Below are 20771 nucleotides of genomic sequence, written 5' to 3' on the forward strand. Positions count from 1 at the left end.
ATTTAGCTTTAATTAATATTGTATCGGCAGTATTGCTGGACTTTCTTTGGGCGACAAACATTCTTTACAGTTATATCTGTCAGTTTTAGTACGGCCATTATGCAAACCCACGTTTAGGATTTTCTGACAGGCTCGTTGTTGCTGCCTGTGGAAAGCAGACACCTGCAAACCTTATTTCAGGAGTTTGATCACGCAAACGCTAATACACTGAACAAAAATATAAACGCAACCCTTTTGTTTTTGCTCCCATTTTTCATTAGATGAACTCAAAGATCTAAAACATTTTCAATATACACAAAATAACCATTTCTCTCAAATATTGTTCACAAATCTGAAAAAATCTGTGATAGTGAGCACTTCTCCTTTGCCGAGATAATCCATCCCACCTCACAGGTGTGGCATATCAAGATGCTGATTAGACAGCATGATTATTGCACAGGTGTGCCTTAGGCTGGCCACAATAAAAGGCCACTCTGAAACGTGCAGTTTTGCTTTATTGGGGGGGTCTGGGGGGGTCCGAAAACCAGTCAGTATCTGGTGTGAGGGTTAGGATTAGGGTTAGGGTTAGGGTTAGGATTAGGGTTAGGGTTAGGGTTAGGATTAGGGTTAGGGTTAGGGTTAGGGTAATGTTGTGAATCCAGTTGCCCATGGTGGTGGTGGGGTTATGGTATGGGCAGGCGTTTGTTATGTACGATGAACACAGGCCACTCGATTCACAACATTACCCTAACCCTAACCCTAACCCTAACCCTAATCCTAACCCTCACACCAGATACTGACTGGTTTTCGGACCCCCCCAGACCCCCCCCAATAAAGCAAAAACGCACGTTTCAGAGTGGCAATAATCATGCTGTCTAATCAGCATCTTGATATGCCACACCTGTGAGGTGGGATGGATTATCTCTGCAAAGGAGAAGTGCTCACTATCACAGGTTTTTTCAGATTTGTGAACAATATTTAAGAGAAATGGTTATTTTGTGTATATAGAAAATGTTTTAGATCTTTGAGTTCATCTCATGAAAGATGGGAGCAAAAAAAGTGTTGCATTTATATTTTTGTTCAGTGTATAATTCATTAGGTATTTGAATGTGTTTTGGTATTCAGTGGCACAGACATGATATTCTGGCTGGCAGAGTAGCGCAGGCGGAGGGATCCCAGCACTAATGAGGAGTGGGAGTGCTTCCTCTGTTGCCCGGGTTGAGTCTTTTTGTTGTGGGAGAGAGAGGGAGATTTCCATTTCTGTCGTTTCCCTGCTCTTTGTCCCTGTCCAGTTATTCTCTCTCAGGCTTTGTTCTTCCTCTCTCTTGCACTCCGCCTCTGACCCTCTACCTACTCTGGAAAGCTTTTCTTTATCTGCTGCAATCTCTCCCTTTCCTCAAATAAATATTGTCTCTTTTTCGTGCATCACCTTCTCTATTTATCTTTCTCTTCCTGCAGACACTACTCAGGGATACATCTACTGAAAAAACTTGCACACCCTCAACATGTTTTTAGGATAAAAAAATGCATGAGATCTATATTTTTATATGTACCGTAAATATTTGTCTTTAGGAGAATGCTTGAACGCTTTGCAGCAAAAATGCAAATACAACATTATCATTTCTATGAATGAAACTCAAAACGATTCAGAGAAGGAATGAGACATTATTATTTGACTAGTTCTATGAAGAATAACCAATATTATCATGAATTCTTTATATTATATTTGTAGTTGTAGAAAAAGAAGATTGTTTGTTTTTCCCTTAGTTGTGCTCCTATTTCTGAAACCTACACTCTTGAATAAAGTTATTTTTTAATAAAAATTCTCTCTCTTCCTCTCCCCTCCTCCAGTTCCGCCTGTGGCTCCTTGGCCTCGGATTCAGCCTGGCGTACGGCAGCATGTTCACCAAGATCTGGTGGGTCCACACCCTCTTCACGAAGAAGGACGAAAAGAAGGAGAAGAAGAAGGTAGGGAGGAAGTGTAGGAGAGAGAGAGAGAGGGAGGGATAAGCCTCTCTGCGGTCTCTGGAGAGCAGAGAGAGGATGGCAGAGAGAGGATGGGAGAGAGGGAGGCCGGGCCGCGCAGCATGTGTGGCGCCAGCTGATAAAAAGTCAAGTTTAAAACTTTGCAGGCTTCCTAGTAACATAAGCTTCTAAGAGGCCAGCTCGGAATCATTCACTTCTGCAGGGTTGTAGAGAGCGTGCAGGGATAAGGGTGTTGGAAACACACTGACATAGATACTGTACTTCAAATATGCACATGCATCTCTACGCACATGCAAGATTTATGCATAAAAAAAACATGCAGATTAGGGGCACATAAAACCAATCCTCTGCTACCCACGTCATCAGATGTATTGACTTGCTGGTGTGTATGTGTGTGTGTGGGAGTGTGTGTGCCTCCTCTTGAAGATAGTGTGTCCTGGAGTCAGCCAGATACTGCCAGTCTGATGTGTTGTGGGAATGTTCTAAGGCCTAATCAGTAGAATAAGAGATTAAGCCATTTATGGAATATTTATGAATATGGATGAGTGTTAAAGTTCTTTTCAGAATTCCAACCTTGGGGGGGGTTTATTATTTGAGCCAAAGCACAACGAATCGGGTTGACTTTCAACTCTCTTCATGTCCACAGAAGGGCAATTTGCTCGAGAGCTCTGCGTGATATTTAAAGGAATTTTCACAAATCGAAGGGAGAATGAGCGCTTAACCAATCATTTTCCATGCAACTCAAGTGAAGAGGCCTAGGACTGTGTAATGTGTTTTCTGCTTTATTTTATTTTCAGTTTTAGTTATTGCACGCTTGAATAGCTGTTACTACCTCGGAGTAGCTGGGGCTAAGCCAGCGTGGTGGAATGAAAAAAAAAGATGTGTTGAAAGAAAGAGGAGGGAGTAGCAGTAGCCGAGCTCATTTTTGGTTTCTTGTTCTTGGTTACGCCTGTATTGCTTCCATTATAGCTTAAGCTAAGAATAATGGAGTTGATATCAGCCGCTTCGGAAACGATCCAGGCAAAAGCAGTGTGTGTATAAATGACGATTTCAGGTGGCAGCACAAACACAGCTACTGCAGCTCTCACACACACACACACACACACACACACACACACACACACACACACACACACACACACACACACACACACACACACACACACACACACACACACACACACACACACACACACACACACACACACACACACAAACTGCTCCTAAATTATACTTAGACACACAAACAAACACACTTTAACGCACACATTCAGAAAGACAATTCGCGCCCAGTCATCCAGAAATCACAAGGACGCTTGTCGTATTATTCGTCCTGGTTGTTTGTCTTTGTTTGTGGAATGGCTTGTGATGCCCTTGGAAACTGATAACTGTGGTGCATCTATGTGTGTGTGTGTGTGTGTGTGTGTGTGTGTGTGTGTGTGTGTGTGTGTGTGTGTGTGTGTGTGTGTGTGTGTGTGTGTGTTCATGTGTGTGTTTTCTTTGCTCATAGCAACACTTGGAGCCATGGAAACTCTACGCAACAGTTGGAGTGCTTTTGGCTATCGACTTCCTGTCACTCATGATCTGGCAGATTGTGGATCCCCTGCACATTACGGTGGAGGTAGAGTACGAATGACAGATGAGATCATTTGTGTGTCACCGGCCGTTTGCTCAGACCGGGCAGCCGTTGTCATGAGTCAATAGCGCAGTAATGAGACACCGCGCGTTGTTTGTAGAAATGTTCTGTCATTTTGGTTCATCTTACACTCAAAGAGCACAATCCAAAACAAGGATAGAAATCACAAAGCAGAGCCAGACAGAAGCACTAAAACAGTGACATTTATGACCCGAATAATCCAATTGATTTGTGTTCAATAGTGTAAGCACTGCTAAAGATACCCTGTGGTACAAACTGTAAACCAAGATCCACTGGGCAAACACGCATATTAAATTCATTCAAATGAAAAATCCTGGCTTATTAAACATTTATCTTTTAAAGGTCTTATGAGATTGTTTAGCTTCATTAAAGCTGCTCTTAATATTAATATTTTTGATTAACACTGAATCAAGGGACGCATATTTTCAGCATTCAAAGTGCAGAAAACACTTATCACCCAGCCCATCTTATTGTGGTGGTTTTACAGCATATCACCTGCTGTTAGCAACCTTCATGCTTTAAGATGTCAAACTCCTAATGAAAATACGTGGCTATTCAGCTGACTTAATGCTCCACACATTTCACCAGCTTGGGTCCAAATTGTATTTCTCCTGTTTGGTGCTTAGCAGGTAGTGCACAATGGATATTTATATCATTTTTCACTGAACACAGCTGACAGCAGCAGCAGCAGCCGAAAGGGACACTGTGAGAGCGCTGAGAGTAAACCTAAAGGGTAAAGTCGCTGTCCTGGAAAAACAAAACAATAGGCTGGAAAATGCTGAAACACAATTTAGTGCTGAGCCTGCAGGAACAAGCAGTAATCCTCTGTGTATTCAACAATAGAAGTGACACTCTACATGTATAAGTAGACACATTGTCTTTAAACTTTAAAATACTCGTAAACAGCTGCTTTGATGATCTGAAAATCATGTTTACTTCAGTTAGCAGCCCTCTTACATTTAACTACATTTTACAATATGTTACCACCATCAACTGTTAATGCACTTCTACAGTACACATGAGTGATTTATCATCAAGCAAAGCTCCACACTGCCACTAATAGATAACAACTCCACAGACACCTTTCATATGTACAAACATTTACAACAAAGGTGAAACCTCATGATTGCGTTGTGTGACTCTTTGGTGGAGTATCCTGATTTCCCTGATAAGCCCCAATATTAGAAACCTCAAAGCTAGTTGGATCCTTTGTGTTCAGATGAACTCTGTTCGTCACTTTGTCATAGATATGTGGCTTTCCTTTCTATTCCCAGTGATCAGATGGACAAGCTTCTTTAAGCACAGCCAGAAACCTATCTGACACTATCAGTACATTGATAAGTGGCTGACATGTTCTAAGATTAAGACACAGAAACCGTGATACTGTTTCAACTTTAAACAACATATCCAGGATGTCATTAAAACCTCCATGAGACACAACATGGAGACACTAATGTGCATGTAGTGCGCACTCATTAAGTGCAGTCGACCTCTGGAGGAACAAGAGGAGACTCTATTCATCATCATTAGCCATTATCTGCACAGTGCTGTCAAATTGTGAATTTAAATAGCCATATTTCATATTTATTGGATATCTTATACTCAGTTTTTTCAGTCATTTATTTCTGACATATGGTAAAGACCTATTTGCTCCAGGGGATCAACCGTGCAGTCACTGGTGCTCGAGCTTACTGTGCAGTTTTGCCTCCATCTCCAGAGAGCTGCTGTGTCATCGTTTCTTAATATCTCTCTCTTTATCCTTCTTCTCCTCGTCCTCTGTCTGCCGTGCGAGTAGAAGTTCACAAGGGAGGCCCCTAAAGAAGATTTGGATGTCCTGATTCAGCCCCTGCTGGAGCACTGCAGCTCAGAGAAGATGAACACGTGGCTCGGTATGCGTTGTCTCTCTTTCTTTTTTACTCTCTCATATCACAATCTGTCTCTTTATCACTCTTTGCCCTGCTCTGGTTTTGAATAAGCTTTGACACACACATGGCCATATGCAGGCACATATGCACACATATGCATGCATGCACACACACACACACACACACACACACACACACACACACACACACACACACACACACACACACACACACACACACACACACACACACACACACACACACACACACACACACACACACACACACACACACACACACACACACACACACACACACACACACGTCACTACCATTCACTCTGAATTAAACAGGCCTCAAATCACAGCCTCCTCGCTCGGCCCCCACCACCCCTCTTCAGTTTGATTCCTCTTTTTTCTCTCTTTGCTTCTCTTTTTGTCGGCCCACGCAGTCCCTCTTTCTCCCTGTCTGTCTCTCTGCTGACTTCCTTAACGTGGCAGCTCTTATGAAAATATAATGGTGCTGGAATTCAAATAATGTGGGTCACAAACTGGGCCATTGCCCCATAGCATTTCCCTTCTCAGAGAAGAAAAGATGGTGCTTTAATATCAGGCGGTGTAAGGAGACAATGGACAGTGAGGAGAAGTGTCCAACTTACTCCGTCACGCGTCCTCTTTTTATTCCCCTCGTCTCTCTCTTTCCCTTTCCCCTGTCAGTCTAACTAGCTTTCAGGATAATCGACCTTTTTGCAATTTAGTTTCTATTGAACGTACATTTTTGGCTTCCTCTCCCTGCACCACTTGGTCATAGTCCGTCGATGGCCACCCTGATCTATTCACAATGTAACCTTCACTAGACGCCAAGGGGGTTCAGGTCATCTCGCAGGTTTTCTATTCTTTTCATGTCCTAAAATATCATTAATACAGAATCTCCTCATCCTGCAATGTGCATAACATGTTCCTTGCTTTAAAGATGTATGTCATATATATATACAGCAGTGTTTCCCATACATTGATTTATTTGTGGCGGGCTGCCACAATTAAATGTTGTCCGCCACAAATGGATCTCATAAAAAAAAATATATATATTATTATTAAATTTTTTTTTTTTTTTTTTGGTAGTCTAATGGATAGTGAGGTGGGCTGATAATAGGAAGGTTGCTAGTTCAAATCCTGCCTGGAACACCACTACTTGTGTGCCCTCGAGTAAGGCACTTAGCCCTCGGTTACTCCAGGGAGAATAGAATGTCCCTGTAATTGGTCATTGTAAGTCGCTTTGGAATAAGGCGTCTGCTAAATGCCTGAAATGTAAATTGTGAATGATATTTTTGGGAGAATCAACCCCACAGATCCTCAACTCTGGTGTGTTTCACTCATTAACAACGTAACACAGAGCAACAAGATCGTTGTCTACAGTAGTCATGAACTCGCATGTATTATCTTATTTGAGGGGGGGTGGATGTATGGACCACCCAAATAGGTTAAGGGTCCTTTGGCTTTCCTTGCCGGGGGGGGGGGGATGCGGTGCGGTGCCCCCACAAATAGAATCAAATTCTGTGGGAAACACTGTACAGTATATATATATATATATATATATATATATATATATATATATATATATATATATATATATATATCAAGATATAAGATACACGTATATATATATATACGTGTATCTTATATCTTGATCCAAAAAATAAATCTGTAGTTCAAATAGTATAAATATTGTATTCAAAAAAGCATAGTGCAGATTTTTCAGGGTTAGACAAATTGAGTTCTGCAAAAAAAGGTCAAATTGCGCTCAGCTCCAAAACGTTATGGCTGTTTTGCGCTGTATGGGATGGGTCAGGAAGCGGTGTCAAAGGATGCTCAGTTCATGGTTGTTTTTTATCGACATTCTTTGTTACCCCCCCCCAGCCCCCTGTGTGTCCTAACAGCTGTTTGTCATGTTAGTTGCTTAACCTCAATTCAGTTAAGATTTTACCGTAATAACTGTTTCCTACATGGAGACCAACAGGGCCACATTTTTGTCAATTTAAAAGACAACATTGTAAATGGTAAGCCAAACTGAATGCTGACGCATTTGAGTTTTTCTTCAGGGAAGCATTCTTTATCTTTCTGTTACTTTGTCTTTCAAAATCTCACATTATTCAGCCTGCATTTGTTTCCATACAGTACTGTAGTTTCTTTTGATAATTACACATATCGTATTATATACCTTTCATGTTTTTCCACTGCTTCTTTCTTCTTGTAGGTGTGGTTTACGGCTACAAGGGTCTCCTGCTGCTCCTGGGGATATTCCTGGCCTACGAGACCAAGTCCGTCTCCACAGAGAAGATCAATGACCACCGGGCCGTGGGGATGGCTATTTACAATGTCGCTGTGAGTCCAAAAAAGAAATGGCACCGTCACGATTAAACTCCTGTTTCTGGATGCTGCCTTCTGCTAAAAGCACAATGAATAACTTTAACGTGGCTATAAATACGATTTTTATGCCCCATATTATAAAATGGCCGTACTATAACTGTTGGTGGGTTAATCAATGCAACTGCCTCCATGATTACTCTGAGGCTCATGTTTTTTTTTTTGCTTTACTGCTCATTTCAGAGCAAAAGAGGCAACAGACCAGTGTTGGATATTATATCTACACAAGCTTAAAAGCTTCATTCTCGAGGGGCTACTCTTGTTTTTGCTGTTTTGTTATATAAGTTAATGGAGTTCATAGATAACGTAATGCCCTCTTAATGCGTGTGGTGTATATTCCTTTTTAAGTAGATAAGTGACTGAACATGACACAACAACACATTACAGTATATCCTATGAGGATAAAATGTAGTTCAAAGAATAAATAGGCTTTCGTCTCAAAATCAAGATTTCTACATTCATCGTTTGCATCCATCTTTATAAATCACACAACACAAAGTCCCCTGTGGGCACAACAGAGTATTCATGTTTATGATTCCTTGCGAAACAACCTCTGGGATGTTCTGAACATTAAAGATTAATGATGTAGTATTAAATACAGAAATGTACATGTTGGGTACAATGATCGGTTAGAGCAATAGGAGACACAGAAACACTATATCAAATATTCAAGCTTTCCCAGAAGCACATGTTGAGCTTTGCTTCCTTAAAATGCAGATCCCTCCACGCGTTCTAATCCAAATCATAATACTTCCTGAACAGGCTGCTGTATGTACGAATCATACATGTTGATGCCATGGTGGCTTTGAACGACCGTCTCATGTGACCTTTCACGCAATAAATATTATTTCCAATCGGACTACCTGTTGAAATAAAAGTGAATAAGTCAAAATAAACTGAAAAATGAAACACTAAATCTTTATAGTGCTGCAATCTCATGCTGAGCATAAACTGTATATGGGAAGGAAACTAAGTGCAGTTTGGGTTATGTGTTATGGTTGTGTGTGTGTGTGTGTGTGTGTGTGTGTGTGTGTGTGTGTGTGTGTGTGTGTGTGTGTGTGTGTGTGTGTGTGTGTGTGTGTGTGTGTGTGGCAGCAGGGATTGCATTCACACAGTGTTTTGTATGGAGCTGTTATACTGCCCTTTAGTCGGAATAGGTTTAAAATTGCACCAATTTAGCAACTAAAGTTCAGTGGTAAAAACGCAGCCGTCAATCCAAACCGTTTCTCTGCTTTTGTTAATAGCAAGCTACTCATCTTAAACGGAGGCACCTAGGATGCACTTTATTCTGCCATTATGTTCACTTTAGCCACTTTAGACAAATACTCGCTGCCATTTCCTGACACTCTTGACACACGGTAACTTTGTAATTGATGCAAAATCTACAGAAAAGTGGTTTTCTGTCACTTTAACTGCCAGAGGAGTTTTTAGCTTTGATCAAAAGCAGGCAAACATTTTTTTATTTGTTTTTAAAAAGGCTTTTTTGCCAGAATTTCCTGCACTCTCCTTGATTTACTTTCAAAAAGATACGATTCTAATGACCATCCACCAATTATCAGCTTATACTTTAGTAATAAATGAAAGGGATGATCTTAATTCTCAGCCTCAGTCACCATGGATCCATCAATCATGGTTATTCATTGAATGCAGCTCGCATGCTCATTTCATCACACGGTTCCGTAATGTGAGACGAGCCTAATGTTATTATTTTATGTTCTGATATAGACATCTCAGTTTTATGATGATGTCAATAGTTAATGGCATCTGTGAAGAGCCCTCCTTCCTCTTCGCTAAGCTGTGAGCTCCAGGCTCTGATGAGATGACAATGTGGTGATTGTCAGCGCGCTGTAGCCACTTCAGTCATGACTTTTTAATGCTGTTTTCACATGGGAGCCCTCCCCGGAATGATAAACAGATGCCTAATGCTTTTATGGATGTGATTCCCCTCCCTTTCTCATTCTCTCACACTCCAACTCTACTTCATTCTGCACCTCCTTTCTTCTCACTTCCCCTGCTTTCTTTTTTCTCTCGACTTTAAACAACACTTTCTCCTCCTCCTTTCTTTTTTAACTTGTGTTTCTTTTCGTTTCCCTCCATCTGTTTCTGTCTCTCTCTCTGTCCTCCTGCAGGTGTTGTGCCTTATCACGGCTCCGGTGACCATGATCCTGACCTCGCAGCAGGACGCTTCCTTTGCCTTCGCTGCTCTGGCAGTCGTCTTCTCTGCCTACATCACTCTGGTGGTGCTCTTCGTACCCAAGGTGCTCTGACTCCAGCCTGACACCTTTAGGAAAATGCTGCACCCACTAAAGTATTCAATTGTTTTGCACAAAGGTCAAAACGTGCCAATCTCAGTGTCTTTAGGGAAAAGGATGCTTCAAATGACAAAGCCCTGATTCTTCGTTCTGACTGAAAGCTGATTTTTGATGTTAGGTGCAAAACAATATTGGTGTTTTTGTTTAATATTTGTATTAATAGTATAATATAATATAAGAAAAACAATGTTGGTTTATGAGAATCAAAGTCAAAAAGTAGAATACAATAATCCAATCAAAAGGCCTTACTCTGGACAACCTGCACATCTGTTTCTTTTTTGTCTTTGACACTGTATGTGTTGTTTAAGAACAAATGTTTTTATGTATTAAGCTATTAAAACTATATCTTTGTTATTTAAAAAAAGTGTATCATGACATAAAAAAAGTAAAGTATTCCACTAATGTCACACATAAATAATATTTAAAATGTCATAAAAAAAAGGCCTTACTCTGTATAAACCTAGAAAATAAGACAAATCAAAACAAGAGAGATACAGGGAGGGTCCAGCAGTCAGGGAGGGGCCTGTGATGTTAAAGAAGTTAGGAAAGATTATAGAAATGATCAAAGTTAGCTCTCACTGAAGATCTAATCTCTTAATCTTCTAATCCGTCTATGATCTCACCATTATGGTAATAACCTGTGACATTTCACATTACTTTATGAATGTGTGCCTGCATTAAATAGTTGGTGTTAGGAAAACAAAATGATTTGGCAAACAAGTGAGAAATGTTAATTGTTTAGTTTGGAATGAACAGAAGAAGAGTTGGGTTGTGCACATGATGCAGACAGAGGAAAGAGTGCCTACAGAAAAAAAAATATGCATCCATATATGGATATGGAAAAATCCAATGGAAACACATCACAATAGAGAGCCAAGCACAACAACAACGCCTTTAGCCTGCAGGCCATTGAGAGAGACTTGGCTTTAAGGGCTGCAGATATTAAAACAAATTTATAAGATGCATTATTCATTCAGCCAACCGTGCTCTCAAGCCTTATCTTTGTTCTTTATTGACTTCCTGTTCATGTGGCGGTGCAGATGCGGCGTCTCATCACCCGCGGCGAGTGGCAGTCGGAGCAGCAGGACACTCTGAAGACCGGCTCGTCCACCAACAACAACGACGAGGAGAAGTCCCGACAGCTGGAGAGAGAGAACAGGGAGCTGCAGAAGATCATCCAGGAGGTGAGGCGTTATACCGACGCTTACATAGTTTCATTAGTTTAAACAGGAAAAGGAATAACACATTACATTGTGACTTACAAATAGAGACATGTTTATGGAATCATGTATCCTTCATCGCTTTATAATGTATGAAATACATTTAAAGGTAGGGTAGGTAATTCACTTGAGAAACGTTTTTTTATATTCCATGGAATGCTCTTAACATCCCGATAGCAATGAATATTAAATGCTTTGACAAAAAATACATTAAAAAATCTGTGGAAGCCGTGGCGCTGTAAAAAGCACGACCAATCATCTGAGCCGGCCCGGCTAAAATAACTGGATGGCCTACCTGCCTGTCAGCCCTCCATCTGTGCACAAACTTATCTCGTGCCCTCATTGGTCATGCACATTCATGTGTGTTAGAGTCTGAAGGAAGTGGCAGATTTTTCTCGGCTGCGTAGTTTCAAATTCTAGCGCACTCGAGCTGGTTTCTCCATTCTTACCTACCCTACCTTTAAGTATTTTTGATAATATAACATTATTTCCATAATTAGCTTTCACACTAAAAGATGTGAAAGATCGTTTTTAAGCATTCCTCTTTTATTCAATGTAATTATGAGGGTTTAGCTCCATGAAATTACTGCAAAAAAAGTAAAAAGGTTTGAAATGTCTTCAGTAAGTCACTTATATGTCTGAGAAAAATTTATTTTCACGATTATTGATTTATAGTAGGCCTATAGCCTATAATATATACATTTTCATAAAAATCTATTCATAAAGTTTTAACTGTTCATATAATTGTTCACAACAAGAAACACATTACGTAATAGTTAAAATAATTTCAATGAGGTTTAACAGCAGTGATGCATAAAGCAAAGCTAATCTCAGCAGGTAAGACGTTCCAGAGATCTGGGATCTGCCATCCGATAAACGTGACGACATTTTGTTAACTGCTCATCATAGTTTCCCAGAGCCTTGGAACTCTGAGAGTAACAGTGCAACATTTTAATATATTTTTATTTATTATCATATTCGGCCAGAAAAAGATGCAAATCCTCATTTGAGAAGCGGGAACTAGCTTAATGTTCTGCGTTTTTGCTTGAGAAATGACTATGGCGTGTAACTGTAATTATAAATGCTTCACAAAGTTAAAAGATACCTGGATGTCTAGCTAGTTGAAAAGGGTTGTTTTAACTTAATTGAGTTTCAAAAGAACATTATGAAAAATGTCCCTGTGTAACCGATCCTGCTCTGCTAAAGATGTCACTCCTTGTGTAAAATGCTTTTATTTATTTTTGTTTAATTTACTATTACTAATTTATTTTTTATAATGATCTTATTTATTTCCTTATTTTAACTTAATTTTATTTTTTACTTAATTTTATTTCATATTCTGTTTTACCATATTACGATTTGTCATTTGAATGGAAAAGTCCAGGATATGTCTTGATTTGTAAAATTGAAAATAAACAGTAAATATAACCGTGTCTCTCTTCTCTCGTTGTGTCTTCAGAAAGAAGAGAGAGTTTCCGCACTCCGCAACCAGCTGGCTGAGCGACAGGCTTTACGTAACCGCCGCAGACCCTCCTCTGGCCAGAATCAGAACCACAACACCCCCCCGCCCTCTTCCCAGCCCGACCCCAAGTCTCTGCTGCCCCCGCCCGGATACCCCAACCCCACCACGGACAATCACTCCCTCCCGCCTTCCTTCTCCAACTCCTCCAACCTTTACCCGGCCGACAGCAAGATGAGCCGCAACCACTGTCAGAACAGCCAGATCCCACTGCTGTACAAATAGGCAAGGCACCGGGAGAGGGGAAGGGAGTGTGGGGGGGGGGGGTCAACAGTCACACACACACACACAGGGACACAAAACACAATGACACACTGTGACTTTCACTTGTTTGGGGCACAGCGGTGTAGTGACACTGTTTTAAAAAAACGGCGTGAAAGCACAAATAAGTTCACAGGAGCGCTGTACACGCGGCAGCTTCGGGGGGGATTGCGCAGGTAACACCCGTTCCTCACAGTTTTGATCTCACTGCGTCCGACCCAGCAACGAGGCACTTGTGACTGTCCAGAATAGCAGCACTCGAGGTCCTTTTTTTTCAAAGTGAACAGAAAGGTCTCTTAATCATTCCTCTCCCCCATTCGTTATCTGGTTCTGTTGTGGAGACACCTCGCCGAGGATCTTAAAAGGAAACGTTTGTGTCTTTGTTATATCGTCTCCACCGTTCGTCTCTCGAGTTTGTTGACTAGGCAAGCACACACAGTAGTGGTTTATATTGTTCTGTAATATCTGACCTGTTTTGTCATGGGGTTGTTGTTAAATTATTTGTTTACTTTTCAGGGGAGTTGTGGAAATGGAATTTACAAAAGGGACAAAGGATTGTAAAGTCCGCTGAGCGCCACCGCGTGGATACTGGTTTCACTGAAAGATGATAATGTGCATTATTAAATAGCCATAATTTAGAAAGGGCCTAAGAGCTTGGCATGTATGGATGTCTGTTGTCAGGACTGTGTATTCAAGTACAACACTGCATCTAAAAAAAAAAAAACAGTCCTTTGCTGAATATTAACTAATTTCAAAGAAGGAAAGCTTTCTCATGTTAAGGGAAACTTTTGATAGTTTTGCCATTTGCGATGATGTTTACATTGTATTTTTTGAGACTTGTGTTGTACCTTTTTAGCAGTAAAGAACAGTCGTAGCCATCAAATAACCCCCCCTGCTGCAGCCATAGTCAATGCAGCTGATTCTCACATTTTGTCGGGAAAACTCCAACATGCCAGAAGAATAGTTTGTACTTTCTTCCTCCTGGAACTGAAAGCCAATTTATATTTTTCACAGCAGCGGTGCGGTGAGACGTGGGGCTTCTATGATGGCTATTTCTGTGGGTCTTCAGAGAAAGCACAGTTTTTATACACATTATTCTTGTGAGCCTTTTTTTTTTATAGGATGTTTTTCTTACGTTTTCCCATAACAGACAATCTGGATGGATGCTATATTTTATTTTAATTTTTTTAATTTTGCCTTTGGATAAATTGTAAATGTATCAAAGAAGGATGTACGTAAAGTTATGTGACAAAGTGTATTTATTCAGCAGTTAATCTGGAGGTACTATTTCATTCATGAGCTATTTCCAGATGTTATAAAAGCAATGATATCTGAACAGCTTTATCAGCAGGTAAAACAATACTTGGTCAAATATTTTTTCAAATATATATGTCAGTGCGCACTTTAAACTGAACAAACTATGGTTATTCCACTTCATGTTTGCTGGTATTCTAATACATTTTAGCTCAGGGTATAGAGGAGGACATCAATGAATGAAATAGGCCATATGTATTAACTGTGCAGTACCTGGAAGAGATAGTGTAACATACGAATGCAGACATCATTTAGGAGTTGTTCCATTATCTTGCACATATATGACAATATATATGGATTTGGGGATATTTGTATTCACTATATATAAGATCGTAAATGTTAATATATTTCAGAGTATGTGTATGCAAATATATGGGTACCATAAATAAAAATAATTGTTTTTTCATTGGGTATTTGTGTTTCAGTGATACCTTTCTTTCCACATCACTGAAAATACATAAACAAAAGGGAAGTACAGGGTTCATTTTTCAAACCACACTGTGAAGTCAAACTGAAACTGTAAGGATTTTGTGGATTTTTTTCAGATGTTTTTCAGCTTGGGAAACGCTAGATCCTATTTGATGAGTTCGACCACAATTTCACAATTCATTTTAATTGCACAGCACAGCTTAATAACATCATCCACTAGATGTCACCTTTTATTTGTGGCTTCTTCGAACTCACTTTGACCTTTAGAGCAATTAACTCTGTTAGGTTGAGTTTATTTGTCTGTTGAACGTGATCATTTTTAACCGGGTCAGCCTGCGGGAGGCAAAGAGCAAACAAACCCAGAAGAATAAATCATTAAACAAAACTGGGAAACGGTTTTCAGCACAATGAGCAGCTGCGAAAGGCTAGCGGGAATGTTGTTACTGAGACATTAAGTGGATGTTTGTGGATCAAAAAGACACAAAAGTAGACAAATGGTTCCCAAGTACATCCGATATTTGTATAAAAAGTGTTTTTACATGATGACAATGTGACGAGGCCAGCTGTGCAGGATAGCACATATGCATACTGAATGCAGTCAGACACACACACACACACACACACACACACACACACACACACACACACACACACACACACTGCCATGTCATGTCTCTTTCCAGCTGACTGAAGATGAAGTATGTGGTAATAGAGGGAAAGGGGTTGCTGGTGTGGAGGAGGAGGCAGGTTGTGTGTGGGATCGGGGGTGGTGGGAGGGTGTCATTGGGGAAAACCCGCTCTGGGCTGAGGCTTCTGTGGGCCTCCACCTGACACAGCACTCAGCTACAGCACAGAAAAATAGGAAATTCCCCTCATCTTGTCTGATCTAACAAAGGAAGTATTTGCTGGCTGTGGAGGAATTTCAAAGCTGCTCTTGAGAAATTGTGTGTGTGTGTGTGTGTGTGTGTGTGTGTGTGTGTGTGTGTGTGTGTGTGTGTGTGTGTGTGTGTGTGTGTGTGTGTGTGTGTGTGGGGGGTGTGTGTGTGTGTGTGTGTGTGTGTGTACGTGTGTGTGTACGTGTGTGTGTGTGCGTGTGTGTGTGTGCGTGTGCGTGTGCGTGTGCGTGCGCGTGTGCGTGCGTGTGTGTGTGTGTGTGTGTGTGTGTGTGTGTGTTTGTGTGTGTGTGTGTGTGTGTGTGTGTGTGTGTGTGTGAGAGAGAGAGCTACTGCCCTGGCTGGCTTGAGATGTTTGCCGACTCGACTTTCCTCTTACTATCTCGGCTTAGAAATGACTTCATCCTATGTAATTAGAAAAACTCATTGATCTTTTCTGTATATATTTTCTTTTAGGATTTTAATTAAACTCATGTTCACATTAACATATAAATACAATCTTGGACACTTATTACAAACAATTTAAATACAAATAAATACAAATAAATACAAACATGTGATAATAGTTGTGTACATAACTCTTGAACATAATCTCTTCAGTGAAGAGCTGTGTCTGTATCCGGTACAGCAGAGAAAGTCTAGCCTACTTCAATCTCAGGGCAGCATAAATAATGTACAAAAAGCGCCTAAAATATAAATAATGTTGCAAACTGTTACAGTTTATAGGATTTAAAAAAAAGTCTGCACTGCCTGTTCGGCTACAAGTTTATCTCCATTGAGATTTAAACAGTTTTACATCACCATGGAGATGAATAATATCAAAAGTAAGAAAAAAAATACACAATGTAAAAATAAAATGCCAGAACATATGCCTTTGTATCGTATATGTTACTATCACAGCATAGAGTCATTTCAAAGTGCAAACACACCAAAGAAGGTCCGTCCCTCGTCGGTCTCCAGCTCTGATAGCTGGTTGGTTTCGGTCCACAGTCGGTCTCCTCTGTTCAGCTGAAACACTGCGCCCAGATAAATGGCGTTGTACCACCCCTGTCCATCTCTGTAGCTGTCCACCTGCGCCGTGTTTTGGCAAGCCGACCTCACGGCGCTCATCAGAGAGGCTTTGCTGCTAATGGAGTCTGAGTAGCGCCAGATCCTGTGGCTGAGAGGTGTGAGGCCTTTACCCGCTCCCTCCTCGTCGCCATCGCTGCAGGACACTCTGAACGACGCCTGGCTGTAGACGAAGTATAGTCCTGTTTGTGGGATTACTATCTGGTTGTTCACCAGTCGAAAGCCGCCCTGAGCGAACGCTTGACCTTGACCGCTTCTCCACTCCAACTGGTCTTTCAAACTTTCGCCTTCTTCGTAGATCCCTGAAAGAAGAGTAATAAGACCCATTGTTAAAGCCCGGAAACATTTTGGTTGTTTTCTACAGAGGGTTTTCAATTATTACCAGAATTTGATTGAAGCCAATGAATAACTCGTGCAACAACTTCCTTAAAGTGCACCTGATCATCATACTTCTAAAAAGAAGGAAGCTAAAAATATCACAAAAGAGGAAGGAAGACACTTTGAACGCTGCGATCATGAGCTCATTGTTGGCTGAGAACCGAATGAAACCAAGCAATGACTCACCTTCTAGATGGATGGCTGCCTTGGCTTTGCTGCTGAATCGCTTCAGTGTGGTGTGGGGATCTGAGGAGAGAAAGACAAATGTGAGCTTGTCTCAAATAATCAATAAAGCCCCAAGTATATCTAACAAACCACCTTTGGCATTTTTACTACATGAGCACCTGTGCATGTAATCACCTGTTTTCTCAGCTGTGTCCTTGTCGATCAGCGCATCTGTGTGGCCTGGTTGCGTCTGTAAGGAGAGAATATGACAAATGAATTACAAAATATAAACACAAAAAGTGCATTTCAGTAAAAGTACAAGGTTTAAAAAGGTCAAATACAGAAGGACGGAGCTACTCCTTACCATGTTGTCTGGCCTTCCACTCCAGTACCAAGCAAACACTAGGATGCCCCCTACGCAAAGGGCCACGACAAGAAGGGCCACAGACAACTTTAATATCCGTTCTGTGGAGGACTTCTTTTCTACCAAGACCACCGTCCTCTGCTCAAAACCCATCTCCATGTCACTTGGTGCAGATGTGTAGGCCACCATACTGTAAATCCCTGATGTTAAATGTTTAAATTAAAAGCTCAAATCTAGCAACTGAAAAACTTTGCTGGATGCTGATGTTGATACTTCTCTCTTTGTGTTGCTATTGTGTTAAGAGTGAATTTCTGCCAGAGAGCTTGTAGTATTTATGCTGTGGCAGCGGCCTCTACAGTGGGGAAACTCCAGTGATGTCACAATGTAAGTGGAGACAGTGCAGCAGCAGCAGCAGCAGAGCGGCCTGAGCTATGAAGAGGAACTTGAACGGGAGGGAAAGTCACTGGAGTTTACCAGTGCCGAACCCAACGGGAGTCGTGGTTTCAGGATGGGAAAGTGGTTGATCTCTACTTTTAGGTTTCATAAAATGACATGCTACGTGCTATACCACACACATTGATACACAAACACACATAGTTATCCATGCACAAACATGAATAGGCTACTGTACACACACAGGGAGTCAGACACAAAGTCATAAACACATATTGATCTCATTACTGACTCGAGAAACCCACAGCATGTAAGCTGTAACTGCTGAGGCTTACACAGAAATCCACCGACTCACCGACAACAAGAGGTCAGACCAGATGTTTTCTAACACCACAAAAATGTGTGGATTGTGTAAACATTTCACCTGTTTATTTCGTTTTTTATTTAGTTTTCAGCACTGTAACCACACTTTTAAGCAATCATAAGCACCATATAAACATGTAATGGTTTTACAAACTATCTTGTTGTTGTAAGCAGCTGTAAGGACATTTGCATTTGTATTATGCATTTGTATAATATTACAGTATGTGAAACATAATTCTCAGACTGCATGAAAAGTACTGTAGGTTAGATGAGTTTGTTTTTTCCTTTTTTTATGACTTCATACTTTTGAAATCCCTGATCTCAATCTCTAAAGAGAAAAGTGTTTTAAAAGCAAAACTTGGCAACACCGTCGTCTTTCTGTTTCAGAACTGTGAGTGATGCAACTGGACAAACTGGTTTTAGACTTCCCCTTATTGGCAACTGTCTCTGCCTTGGATTTTCCATTTCCCTTTTCTCACCTGACGTCGGACAACACAAGTGAGGGCATTTCATCACACATGCCTAAAATATCATTTCAGTTTTGATTCCATTGTCCAGTGGATTTTTTTATTTTTAGCAACACTTTATTGATATTTTCCATTTAATTTCCCTTGTATTTGAATTATTTGCGTGTGTGTGTGTGTGTGTGTGTGTGTGTGTGTGTGCGCGTGCGTGCGTGCGTGCGTGCGTGCGTGCGTGCGTGTTTCCTCATTTGTGAAATCCGTGGTGGAATCACACCTCCGAATCTGACTGTTGCATTCCTACATGCAAACACAAACTGACCGCAAGGTATTGCAGAATGATATCATTCATCATCACCATCATCTTATGCAACAAGATGACACACACACACACACACACACACACACACACACACACACACACACACACACACACACACACACACACACACACCATCACAAATCAGTCCTAGATTTAGCTAGACGGATCCAACTCCCAGGATATACAATGGAAAAACATATAATTTCCCCCAAATTATGAGTGGGAGAAATAGCCCATGAACTCTGACAAGTGGATCATCCTCACTGCAAACAATAGGGATGCTGTCATATCTGGAACATGTTCAAATGTTACTAAAAATGGACACATAATCACACAAATAGACATTTGATAAAGTGCTTTTTCACCTGCTCAAGGGAGATTAACATGAACACATTCTCAAGCAGCATTGTTTATGCCATCATGGGTGAAGTAAATGTAAGTCACAAAGTTTATCCAAAATAATTGCATAAATGTAATGAGAAAAAGGAAAGGAAAGACATATGAGAATATAAAATATGATACATAAATAAACACACAGGAAAAAGAGTGTGATACAAATGTATATAACATTGCACATTATGTGGCACTACTGGCAGTTATGATGATAGCACATTCTTATGTAAACAGTCAAACATAAGATTTTTCCAGATCAAAGGGAAATAGATATACAATCATCAAACCAAGCCATATATCCCTTAGTTCCCATACCTTGTTGATATTACCTGTGTTTCTTTTGTAAAATATAGGTCACTGAAATTGATATAAATAAATAAAAAGTGACAAATAACCATGATTTATGTCTGAATGTGCTCTGAAATGACCACCTCATTCACTATAATTTATATCATGCTGTACAATCTGTTGAGCTTCAAAACATCCCCTTTCCCAGTCAGAGGTCATCTGTAATATGTAACTCACAAACACCCACTGGATTTGGTTGAGAGACAAATACCTCTTTTCATGGAGCCGGGGGAATATAGAACGGTAACTAAAGCTCCCCAGTGTGAGCCTTCATATCTGGGTGCCCTTTTCCTTCCCCCGTGAGCCTGAATCATTATCAGTCCTCTACTAATCGCATGGTGACATATTCCCAACATTGAACTCCCCCTGTGATATCTAGAAAACAAATCCTTTTGTTCTTTGCTGATTTTGCTCTTAGATTGAATCATGAAATCCCAGGATGCGGTCATCAGGCTATGGAGCTCAGTCGTAATTCCTTACAAAGATTGCATCAGGGCAAGACGGAAACGATTTAGGAAAGAATAGCAAAAGGAGGACAGGGGGGCAAGGATGTAGGAAATGGAGAAAGGAAGCTGTCGTAGGCGAACAGCATTCAACGTTTATGCAGTGAGTTTCATTTTCGGATTTGACTGGTGACACAATCACAGGTGCTAGATTT

The 20771-nt window shown here is 40.7% G+C and overlaps 2 protein-coding genes across 2 annotated transcripts in view; one reads left to right on the forward strand and one right to left on the reverse strand.

Annotated features, from left to right (window-relative positions):
* gabbr1a (gamma-aminobutyric acid (GABA) B receptor, 1a) overlaps window positions 1–14947 on the forward strand; it is a 69956-nt gene extending 55009 nt beyond the window's left edge. The window contains exons 18-24 of the mRNA XM_079692354.1: window positions 1831–1947; window positions 3476–3586; window positions 5418–5511; window positions 7741–7868; window positions 10040–10168; window positions 11263–11406; window positions 12902–14947. Of these exons, the coding sequence (XP_079548480.1) occupies window positions 1831–1947; window positions 3476–3586; window positions 5418–5511; window positions 7741–7868; window positions 10040–10168; window positions 11263–11406; window positions 12902–13186 (1008 nt within the window). The 3' untranslated portion in view covers window positions 13187–14947. The remainder of the gene's footprint in view (window positions 1–1830; window positions 1948–3475; window positions 3587–5417; window positions 5512–7740; window positions 7869–10039; window positions 10169–11262; window positions 11407–12901) is intronic.
* Window positions 14948–16341: 1394 nt separating this feature from the next.
* Window positions 16342–18117, reverse strand: tnfb (tumor necrosis factor b (TNF superfamily, member 2)). Its single transcript, XM_079641266.1, has 4 exons — window positions 17834–18117; window positions 17665–17719; window positions 17491–17550; window positions 16342–17228 (listed from the first exon to the last, which is right to left on the reverse strand). The coding sequence occupies exons 1-4, from the start codon at window positions 18020–18022 to the stop codon at window positions 16771–16773; spliced, it is 762 nt and encodes a 253-aa protein (XP_079497392.1). The 5' UTR covers window positions 18023–18117; the 3' UTR covers window positions 16342–16770.
* Window positions 18118–20771: the final 2654 nt, after the last annotated feature.

The sequence above is a fragment of the Notothenia rossii genome (genome assembly GCF_949606895.1).
Source record: "Notothenia rossii genome assembly, chromosome: 7".
NCBI lineage: Eukaryota > Metazoa > Chordata > Actinopteri > Perciformes > Nototheniidae > Notothenia > Notothenia rossii.

Coding starts and splice junctions, on each gene's coding strand:
- tnfb (XM_079641266.1), bottom strand. CDS start 18,022: ATGGTGGCCTACACATCTGCACCAAGTGACATGGAGATGGGTTTTGAG. Junction 17,720..17,833: donor GTGGAAGGCCAGACAACATG/GTAAGGAGTAGC, acceptor CTCTCCTTACAG/ACGCAACCAGGCCACACAGA. Junction 17,551..17,664: donor GGACACAGCTGAGAAAACAG/GTGATTACATGC, acceptor TTCTCTCCTCAG/ATCCCCACACCACACTGAAG.